Raw genomic sequence first — 11,449 nt, 5'->3', positions numbered from 1 at the left:
TGTGAAAAGTGCAAGACAAACCAGAAATGGAGACCATTTGCCATCTAAGTAAAAGTTGCACATTTTGAATGCACACATCCTCTGTTTCCAGTTTGTGTTGCATTTTTCAAGCTTTACTACCACTCAGCTAGTTGGCGAGTGGGTGCCAAGTCAATCGCCTCACGATCACATGGAGGTGTTTGGTTCAATACTCACTTTTTGACTTCTTTGTCGCCATCAGATTTCACTGAGCAACAGCCAAGAATTTGTAGAAAAAACTCACAAACCGGTTATACCAATAGGGGTTCAGCAGGAAGATGTGTAGAAAATGGCAAGAGATACTGCCTGATAACTGATTTAGACTTATGCTTCCTTTCAATGTAAATCTATGAATCTCTAATGACTCTAACAATGACTATAGTTTACAGAATGAATGTCATAAAGTCATCAGAAAAATGTGTTTACTGACGTCACGGTGCAGGGGATCTCTGTTGGTGCGTCCCATTTGAAAAACAGAATCATTCAGCTGGAATGCTCACTCAAGCCGGACTTCCATCTAGGAAAGTTAAAGCAGCACCAATGCGTACTTAATAAAAGAAGATCACAGGAGTGCACGTAAGCTTTAATAACGCTGGAATACTTGAAGAGTGCACCACTAATCTTAGGCATTTGTGACTTGCTAAATAAGCCACACATTTCCTTGCTTTTTTGACTTTATTACTGCTCTTAACTCAGTGTTACATCACACCCCCTCCAATATCTGACTTCAGAGCTAAATGGTATGAATTTGCAACCAAGGGAGTAGAGTGTAAAAGAGTAAGCCACAATAAGTTACGACACTAAAACAAGATTGTTTTCAAACTGCATTGTCATAACCCATATTAGATTTTTAAATCTCTAAATATCCGTTCAGAGGAGTAGCCCCCTGCTGGCCATTGGAAAGAATGCAAGTAGAACACACGGTCCACGTAACATATCATGGTGTGTCTGTGAAGATTCTCAGTCATCCAGGTCATCGTAGTCAAAGGAGCTTGCAAAGAAATGCGTCTGGACTTCTTTAAGTTGCTTGAAGACGTTTCACCTCTCATCCGAGAAGCTTCTTCAGTTCTAAGGTCATGGTGTAGTCCGAAAACATTAGAAATTCTGAGTTCAATATGGAAAGCCCCCCTCAAGTCAGAGTAGCACCAGCAATCTCCAGTTAACCTGAGTTAGCACTGAGCTTAAATGGTAGCGAAACCGTAAATCTTTTAATCTGTGCTACCAATGTTGTGTATTTGTGACTCACTGAATGCAGGGATGATTTTAGGCAAAAATAAAAGAGGCAGAATGCTGTTTTGGCTTAGAACCAAACAAATCCTGTTTTTCATCTCTTTTTCCAAACACAGAGCTCTGAGGTAGCTGTGTCCATTTTCAACATACAGTCTGTGTTCAACATACAGTCTATATGCTTTTTCTCATAAAGCTAAAAAAGCAAACATAACACCCCCCCCAAAAACAGCCCAGTGAGGTGTGGCCTAGTTCTTTGAATCACTTGACAACAAATACTTTAAAATTCTTTTTAGTCTTATGTTTGTTTCTTATAGTATTACTACAGTCACACCTTTCGTACAAGGGATTTAAAAAGTATGAGTTAAGCAGAAGTGATTTTACAGTAAATGTGAACTAATTCATCTCATATTAAATCCATGTATTCCTTCTACGCTCACTCGCATTTTTGCGTCTGCCTAATTAAAGCGTGAGGGTTTAGCATTTTGTGTAACCGCATTTGCCTTAAGCTTTGATTTAAAAGAAAAGGCAAATTAAAAAAAAACAAGTCTGTCTTTTTAGCCTCTTCGCCTGCAGTTGTGTGTGTAGCAACGCGACCTGCCTGCGATTTCCTGCTTTGGGTTTCCCTTTAAAAGGGGGCAAGGCTCAATGCTGGGAATTCACGTCATTTCGCCGTTTTACACACGTCCAGATCAATGAGAGAGAGAGAGTGAGAGAAAGCGAGAGAGAGAGAGAGTGGTGTCCGCCGAGCTCTCTCTCTCTTCGGTCTCGCTCTTCCAGGAAGGGATTATTAACCAGCGCGCTGCCGACATGTGAAAACACACGCAGACAAAAGAAGTTTTCACGCCGACGACCACGCTATGGACCCGGCCAGCAAATAAAGGAAGGAGGAGGAAGAAAAAAAAGGAAAAGAAGCGGGCTACATGAAAAAAACAACTTCTCCCACAAACACAAGCCGAGCAGTCGGGCTGCCGCTCGCGCTGCAGCTGTGCGGGTTTCTATAAGAAAGGAAAGAAGATAAAGAACAGCGCGCGACGGAAAAGTGGAGAGAAGTTGACTGGAGAGAATGTCTGAATCCTCCTCCGCTGCGAACAAGGTAACACCGTCCGCTCACCCTCCCCTTTTAACGCGCTCCCTCGTTTGTCTTCAGGAGACAATTTCAACTGTTTGCTTTGAGTCTCCGCTGCGTGTGATAGAGCCGCCAGGGTTGTATCACCTCCCGCAGACTGCTGTACAGCGCCATTCAGTTTGTTTTGCTAGTCATCTGTTGCTCGCGGCTCCACGCTCTGAGTTCGCCTCCACTCTGCTCATGATTGGAAGAAGTCGTGACTGTGTGACTTACCGACGACCCCCCCCCCCCCCCCCCCCCAAAAAAGTAAGCAGAGATCGGGGGGCGAACGAGTTGCAACCTGCATGTATCTGTAGCATCAGTAAAAAAAAAAAGCTTTCCCCCCTTTAACTATATGAGCTGAAGGTGGGTGTTAGGACTGCATCTGAAGCAGGATTTAATGGATAAGCAAACGCTTGTTCTAGAGCTGAACTGAACTATTCATCTAAAGACAGTGTACGGTGGAGGGGGAATGGTTGATTTTTCCTCCCTTTTTCAACGACGAGGAATTAATCAAAAACAGATACATAAAAAAGGCAAAGGCTGCATTAGAGGTGCATGCATCATTATGCAACATGATTCAATGCAAATAAATGTTTTTTCTGATAGCAACTGTTTGCAGGCAAATGCAGGCATTTAATAAAGTGCACCAGTTGTGACATTTTAGACAGATACAGATACCAATACCGATATTTTATATATTTATTGAAAAGGTGTTTTTTATTCCCTGGGATAAGAAGAGACATATTTATAAAAAGCGACTTATATGTCTTAAAGGCCTTCGCACAAATTTGGAACAGTTATTTTATCGACAAACACACAGCTAGCTAACTGCAAACAACAAACCGATACTGATGCTAGGCCAGTGTTTACTCTGTTTTTGTTTGTGTGTTTTGTGTTGTTTTTATTTATCCTTTTTAAAAGGATATAAAATTAAAGGAATAAAATTATTGTCTGAAAAAATTAGATACCAACCGAATTATCTGTTGGCCTATACTGGGCTAAGTTAGCTATTTGCTGGTCTATTGGAATTCGCATTAAAAGCAGCTGATTTAAAAGAAAAATTGAAGCTGTGTCCGCACTGGAAGTGATTTGCTTATTGCGCATAGCTTTAAAGCTGGCGTTTGGTTACTTGTGGACATTCCAGGCTCCAGTTTTCTAGGTAAGCGTTTAATGCATTCACTACCAGGTTATAAGTCACTCGTGGTATTCTGTGTTCTCACTGATGGTTACTTTTACTGGTCGCCTAAAAGTTGAGCTTATATTCATTCTGCACTTTGAATACCCACAGCTTGTACACAGCTTAAAGATGAGAAACGTGTTGTGAGTGTTGACATTTTGTAGTGTGACCTCTAGAGGGCACACTGCATTTTTAAAAATCTTTAAATCGCCAAATATCGCTATTGATTCAAAAGAAATAAGGGAACTATAAAGACTTTGGCTAAATGTCTGACGACAGCATAATAATGTAAAACTGATAATAAAAGTAAATATCATTGACTGCCATCAGTTTTGGTGAATGCGGCCAATATCAGCTGATATATCAGTGCGTCTCTAATATTTTGGCTTTTGTAGCCGGTGGTCATACTAGGTGTAAACAGCTTAAACCCACTTTGTGCTTTCCAAGAGCATGTTGTGATCTGTGTGATCCATCGATTAATCATTAATGAAGATGATACACGGTTGCAGCATGAAGACAAGGAGACAATATTGATCAGCAGAGACTGAATGCTAAAAATAGCTGATTAACCTGCAACAATTTTTTGATCCGATTATTGTTTTTGTCACACTAAAACTGGCTTTGTGCTTTTATTTTTGGACATTAGTCAAAAATCCAAGTCTATCACTGTAACTGGGACATGTAATAATAGAAATATTATTTGAGGTGCCAAGGTCAGACTGAAATAGCTCAAAGCAATGCGCACTGTCCAGTAACTGAAAACGAAAAACAATGTTTTGTTTGTGAGGGATGTCTGCTCATTACTGAGTCTGATGTCAGGGCACGATTGCTGAGGAATGATCAGAACTTCCCTCTGAGAACTTTTACCGTCAGAGCGAGAGAGGACGACTCCCCCTCACCTTCGGCTCTGTCGCAAATCACTTTCCGTTGGTCCCAGAGGTCGCGTTTTCACAGACCCAGGCAAAGCTGTGTGAAGACGCAGGCAGCTGAATTTTTAGACAGCTGAATGGCAAGAGAAAGGCCTTCTGCCTCTGAGACGAGGAAATAGAAGACTGGAAGATTATTGCTGGGGTTCCACAGGAAATTCCTGGTACATGTAGTTGTTGTGCAGGTCTCGAAGTAGCTGGGTGGTGACAACAGGTTGGAAGGTGAAACGGCAAGAAAAACAAAAACAAAAAAAAAACTAACTAAAAAAAAACCCCTGAGCTTCATTTCCTCAAGAAACCAAGGTGGAATCATGCTTTGCAGGAAAGGAAACCAGTCAACAGAAAATTACAGTTAACTGGAAAACCTCATACTTTTAGCCTGCGTTCGATGCACGCCATAAACAGTAGCAGGGCTGAGTGTCTTAAAACGTCAGAGCATCGTGGAGAATACAGCTGCTTTAACCGTTTAATGTTGCACAGTGGTATTAATACAATCAAAGCAGTGTGATTTACAGAGTTCAAACCTTGTAGATTTCTCATAAAAATGCACAAAATCTTTACATTCAAGCAGCAGAAACCAGTGAAAAACTCCCATTGTTGCCTGACTATTGACTGAGAAATTCTTAGGCGATAGTTCATGTTATTCAGATCTTTGAAAGTCTCACCTATGTACTGACTAACCATGAAAAGGATTTTTGTGTTGAAAGGAAATAAGACATCATTTTGTTATTATGTCATTTTTGCAAACCACAGTAAACCATCTGAAAGAAAACAAAGCAAATACACAGAATTTGCTTGCACGTCCATACAAGGACGCTGACTAACAATTGTGTTAATTATGTCCTGATTATTATCTAAAGATATTTATGTGTAGAGTGTCTAAATTCCCAGAAATCACTGAAAAGGATTGTTTCCTTGCAAACAGCGAAAACTCCAAATGCATGATGTTAAAGTCATGCATTTCAACATAACTTTATTGCTCTACCGTGTTGATATGATTCATTCTTTTCTAGATTAGTCCAGCAATGAAAGTAATGCTCGCATTTTGACTCATGAAGTAAAAATGAAAACCAGAAATGCTGTTTATACTGGACAATTTCAAGATGATGCTTTTAAAATCCAAAAAGCTGTCATTGTTCAAATATGTGCCATTTTTAACTGTTTCTGAATCTTTAATCCATGAAAAACCACATAGATTAGTCAGTTTGTCTTTAAACAGAAAACATGATTTCTGATGTAAATCCACTGTGGTCGTTGACAACCAAGAGCAGGAGAGTCTGTGGTCAACATCTTGTCCGTCAGTGTATTGCTTAGTTTAGGACCATAACTCAGTCCAGTGCAACACATGTCCTAAAGCATGCATGGCATTCTGGGTATTTGGATGTCCAGAAAGTGACTTCACAGCTCAACTGGCCAGAGCATCAGTTTATCAGGCGCACAGTCTCCTCTGTGTACCGAGGCTAGCCGTTAGTGTGGGTGCATGGCGAGGTGAGGCGAGTCGGCGTGGTGCTGTTTGGGTTCAGGGCCGGTGCATCGCAGAGCTTTGTGAGCCATGCTTTGTGTCTCTGTGTCTATTCATAGCAGGAGAGGAGCTCTTTCAGTCCTTCCGCGAACCCGCTGCCAAACTCTACTTCCTCCCCCGTCCATGCTCCCGCCGCGAGGCCAGCCAGCCGAATGGAGGACGAGCCTGCCAGGCTGCCTGCGCACCTGCGTGAGTCACACTCTCTTGCTTACACACACACACACACACACACACACACACACACACACACACACACACACACACACACACACACACACACACACACACACACAAAAGGATGACCAGTCACTCCCACATGCATCGATCAGCCGGTCATTTGAACAGGACAGATTGATTTTTGTCAGTGTTTTTGGTATCTTGCTCTGGAAATGTTTCCGCTTGGTCCTAAGTGATGATCTGGGAAACCAGATCTGAAGTTGTCCTCATAATTTGTTCAAAAATCCCTTGTCAAGGTGAGCTTTTTTCTCTCTCTCTCTCCTGCTGACACAGTTTTAACTTCTGGAGGTGATGGCATCGGAGAGTTTAGGTCAGCAAGCAGAAGTAATGGACTATCAAAGTGAGGACATGAATAAATAAAAATAGTTAAAACTCATCACATCCAGTCAGGGCAGCACACTCGCTATTATCACTGCATGAGTGCTGAGCTGGTCATGCTGTGTCTCTTAGCTGGGAGGCGTTGAAGCAGATCTGGGGTCAGGCTTTTAATAACACATGCTTCCACTGGAGCACAGCTGACTGACCTTCTGCACTGCAATAACAGCTACAGACAATATGGACCAGAGAACATACAATACAAGGAACCATGTTTAAATTAAGTCTGTTCAATACACAAGATCCTTACTTTACATGTTCCCCGATCATTCAATTAGATGATTTCTTAAACATCTTTAAACGCAACATCCAAATAAGTCCTTGGTCACCAAGTGGCTTAAGGATAAAGTGTTTACTAATATGAAAACATTTAGTTATTTAATTATCTTAAAAAACTGTGCACGCTTACAGGTGGCCAATCTACTACTTTAAAATGAGGAGATTAGACATATAAGACATCTCTATAAAGGGATTACAAACCTTTGGTTAGCTAGCTTTATAGATGGTATGCTGGATATCAGGAAGTTTTCCTGTGTTAGCAAGTAAGATAAGTAACACTAGCTAACATTATATCACAGGGGGCAGTTAGCCAGCTAGTCTTTCACGTTCAAGTTAGCTTTGTTGCATTTATGCCAATACTTAGCCGATCTCTGAGTTGTACAAGATACACAATGTTCAGTTATTAATAATGATGTTATCATTATTGATTTGGCCGATGCTAGTTCTCCCGCAGTGTATGAGCACGTGTGCAAAAGGTGTCATTCAATAACTTAAAATGAGGTTGTTGAAAGAAAACTTCTGTAACTTAACTTTGCTAGCTCTATGGTTATGTTATGTTTCTATACCCTGAAACTTGTTGTGTGTAATGTTGGCAAACTTGCATTTCTTATAATTTTGATTATTGCTAATCAAAATAGGCAGCATAGAAGGTTTTTGGTACCAGAACATTCTGTTTCTGCTTCTGTTTGTATCCAGCAGTATTGATCAGCCGTATCAGAGTGTGCTTTGGCTGCAAAGGCAGAAATGCTAATCTAAAAAAACAGTTTCTTTAATCTGATCATCATTTATCTCATCGTAGAATATAAACAGTTTCTTGTCACAAAATTGTAAGTCTTAGTCTGAATATGAGTTAAACAGTAAGCCCTGAAACACTGGCTGTAGCCCGGGGTCACTGTTAAACACGTGTCCTTCAGAGCAGACTGGGAACTAATCTAAAAAGAATAACTTGGACTACATCATTCGGTTGTAGCAATTAAGCTTCCAGACTGCAAGTATGCAGGATACAGTCCTGAAACTCTAAAGGTGTGTTTCTGAGGTGACGGTGGGTCCGGTTTGAGCCACAGTACTAACATGCTGACAGCCACTGCAGATGGCTCTCGTGGTCTCTGGACACCCTTTATCAGCATTTATCACTGTATCACTGAATGGTGAGGAAAGGTTATTTTGACACAAATAGAAAACGGATATCAGAACATTTTGACATGGACATGTCGTGCAGTATCGTGGATGACTCAGTCACAATTCAAAACAGGAAAAGCAGGATTCTGTTATTTGAAAAAAAGTTTTTCTCTTCAGTTTTTTTCTGATTGTAAGACTTTGCATTTATTGTGATGCTTTAAATGTAAAGTAGACTGAATGTGAACATATTTGTGAGATATGAGTCAGGCGGCTTTTTTGTGGAAGCATTAATTTTTAAAAAATCATTTGGGTGTCTTTCCTTCTCTGTTCGTATCAGTTGAAACCAGTTGAAGAGCTTCCATCTACCTTTCATGGTCAGCATTGACGCAGCCTAGTCTTTCCAGAGCCGTGACGTGAAGGGCAAGGTGAAAGTGACTAGCCGGCTTTAGTTGAACCAGCAAAGGAGAAAGTCTGATGAAATATATTTGGGAACAACTTGGTGAAGCAACTGGGTGACATTCACAGTTTTACTGGACTAGAGTTTGGTTGCATCTGCTCATTCATTGCTTACCCAATCATAGAGGGGGCGGGGTTGGAGCTGTGCCAAGAGATAGGCTAACAGTTCAAAGACTAACCCTGAATTGCTTCATTGGTGCACATGTCAATATTTAACCAGTTAGTTTTTCTCTAGCCGGTGTGAAGTTCAGGACTCTTGGCGGGGCGTTAGGCTGGGTGTCAGGCTGAAGCTGGATGAGATGCACAGGAAATTCCCTCAGCCCACTTCCTCTTTTGTATTGTTGCAGAAAAAGGAAGAACGCTCAACAGGTCCGCATTGGGTTTCCTGTCGAGTAAACTGATGGGTCACTTCACATCCGCAGACATGTGGAAGTCGAACTCTGTTTTAATCAGATGTCAAGCACAGTTGCTCACGCAGACTCAGACATCTGCAGGTCGTCTTTCATTTTTTTCTTCTGCAGTGTTTAGTTTATGTCTGCTGCTAAAGGGGATCCACTCTCCTCTCTCAACAGCCAGCCACACGTCTTTGTCACGGCTCACAAGGTCTAAAACACCTCTGCTCGTCCTTTCTCTTCCTTGCTATATAAACACACGTGCTGGAAAACAAGTCATCCATTAACCCCCGCACTCAGAGGGAGATTTATTCTGACGGTGGGGGGAGGAGGGGTGAAGAGGGAAGGAAGAGCGAGAAGAAGAAGGAGGAGGAGGAGGAGGAGAGAGCGGAGGAGGAGAGGGGAAAAAAAGACAGAAAGAAAAAGAATGAGGGAGGAAATTGCAGTGTGGGCAGAAATCCGCCTTCTCCATTTCCTGGGGAGGAAGTGGATTAGATCGGGGAGAGTTGCAGACTGCTCCTCACACTAAAGAATGCTACTAGGCTCAATTTTTAACCCTTTCTGTCAGACATCACTGCAGTACACTGTAAACTCTAACACAGTGTGTTTAAATCGTTACCAAATGCAGTATGTTAAAACATCGTCTATGTCAGTGAATGAATTTTATTCATTATGAAGACATTTTTGGGCCAAAAAACGTCAAGTTGTAACTATATGCTGGCATAATATAAAAAGAAATTTATGTAAAGACACAACACACATCTGGAGTAAAACGAACTAAATAAAGGGATTTAAAAAAAAAAAGCAATTAATATTTACTGAAGATGCACTCATGTTTGGATTTTAAAGTCTGCACAACATGTTTAATGACATGTTTTGTGACATCATACAAAGCAGTCAGGTTTAGTTTTGAAATGCTAACAGGTTTGATGTGATAAAATATGTGAATAAGCAGAATTTAAATGTAGAAAATAAAAACTATGAAAATAAAATATTTGAAAATATTTAAAGTCAAAACACTTTGAAGCTTCTTTCAGTTGGCAGGTTTGACCTAATCATAGCTTGTATATAAAAGATAGATGTGGCTATCATGATGTCATTCCTTGTTATTTGAACCACTACTTTGAAACTTAAATAGTCTTTTTTGCACCCTTGAGTGACCATATATAGATAAAAGCCTGCAGTACTGCTATTATCTAATGCTAGTAAGCTTAATTAGCAAGTCATAGGCTAATTAATGCTAAAAGTCACTCCAATAAATAAATCCACTCATTAAAACTAAAACACAAAGTTTTTGGACCGGCTGCTGGTATTGCACAGCAAGCTGTGTGATATCATATATTTCATTTAAAAGAAGTGAAAGAAGATTACTCATGGAGACAAAAAAACCCTAAATTTTTTATATTAAGCCATAGACATTATTATTATTGAATTATTTACTCTCTTAATTTTGTGTATTTCAATTGGTGCTGTACAAACACTGACTCTTATTTGAAGCCAGTCTCAAGTGACCTTTAGAATAACTGCCATTGAGACAACAGAGCCTTAGTGATACACACACATAGTCTTTGACCAAGCTTAAAGGTGCTTTTCATTGGTTTTCTTGCTGATAATTAGATGGGAAAATCAGACCTCTCATGTCCATCTTTTCAATATACAACTTTAGCTAGGAGCTAATTAGCTTAACTTAACGCTGTAAACACAGGAAAAGTAGTTTGTTTAGATCTCAAAGTTAACAAAATCTATCAGCAACTCTAAACCTCGCTAATCAACACGCTCCATCTTGTTTGTGGTAGTAGCTTCCTGATTTATGCAAAGGTTGCCTGGTAACCACTTGTTGGCAACATGATTTCTGGAAGTTATTATACCCACCTAGCTGCCAATAAAACTCCAACCTGTGTTTTTGCGAACAAGGATGTGACTGAGCTGGTAGGTGTTTTTGTTGCCACGGACAAAATTAAGCTAGCTGTTTCCCCCATATTTCGAGTTTTTATGCTATGTTAAGATAATCTTCTACCTTTAGCTTTGAAAATGCCACACGGACATGAGAATTATACCAGTACAAAGTGTGTGATTCTCAAACCATAAAACCGTTACAATATTCCTTTTGTGGTGTTTGTGAGTTTTTTATTTTATTTTTGAAGACTTTACATACAACAACACATTACGCCTACAGGAGCTGCTTAGATTTTGAAACCCATGCCATGAAGCTCCCAGTGCACATTGTTTGTGCTGATGTTCATTTCAGAGGAAGTTTGGAGCTCTGTAGTTATTTAATTAGCAAAGCATTGACAACTTTTATGCACCATGTGCTTCAGTATCCAGTGACCCAGGTGTATAACTTTGGTCTGGTACCTTATTGCTGTGGTTGCTAAATCCACTATAACGCTGCAGTACCACTTTCACCTGCTCCTGGAATATCTAGGAGGGGAGAAGTTTCATGAACTGACTTGTTACAGCGGGGTATCTTATTACAATGCCATGCTGAAATTCATGACGCACCCTTTCACTAATATTAGTAAAGGCAGATTGATTCGCTAGGTGCTTGATTTTGTACACCTGTGGACAAGGGACTAAAACATCTGGATTTTAAAGATTATGAGGTGTGAC

At 40.4% G+C, this 11,449-nt stretch overlaps 1 protein-coding gene across 3 annotated transcripts in view; it reads left to right on the top strand.

Annotated features, from left to right (window-relative positions):
* Positions 1 to 1,948: 1,948 nt before the first annotated feature.
* Positions 1,949 to 11,449, top strand: part of etv6 (ETS variant transcription factor 6) — a 29,186-nt gene continuing 19,685 nt past the window's right edge. Inside the window, exons 1-2 of one of the 3 annotated variants that reach the window (XM_026146759.2) lie at positions 1,949 to 2,341; positions 6,041 to 6,170. In XM_026146759.2, coding sequence (XP_026002544.1) covers positions 2,312 to 2,341; positions 6,041 to 6,170 — 160 coding nt within the window. In that variant the 5' untranslated portion in view covers positions 1,949 to 2,311. The remainder of the gene's footprint in view (positions 2,342 to 6,040; positions 6,171 to 11,449) is intronic. The other 2 variants (XM_026146760.2, XM_080292103.1) reach the window with 2 other exon arrangements.

The sequence above is a fragment of the Astatotilapia calliptera genome, chromosome 17, assembly GCF_964374335.1.
Source record: "Astatotilapia calliptera chromosome 17, fAstCal68.1, whole genome shotgun sequence".
Lineage (NCBI taxonomy): Eukaryota > Metazoa > Chordata > Actinopteri > Cichliformes > Cichlidae > Astatotilapia > Astatotilapia calliptera.
The sequence above is the reverse complement of the archived record's forward strand: the minus strand, read 5'-3'. Positions and strand labels throughout refer to the sequence as shown.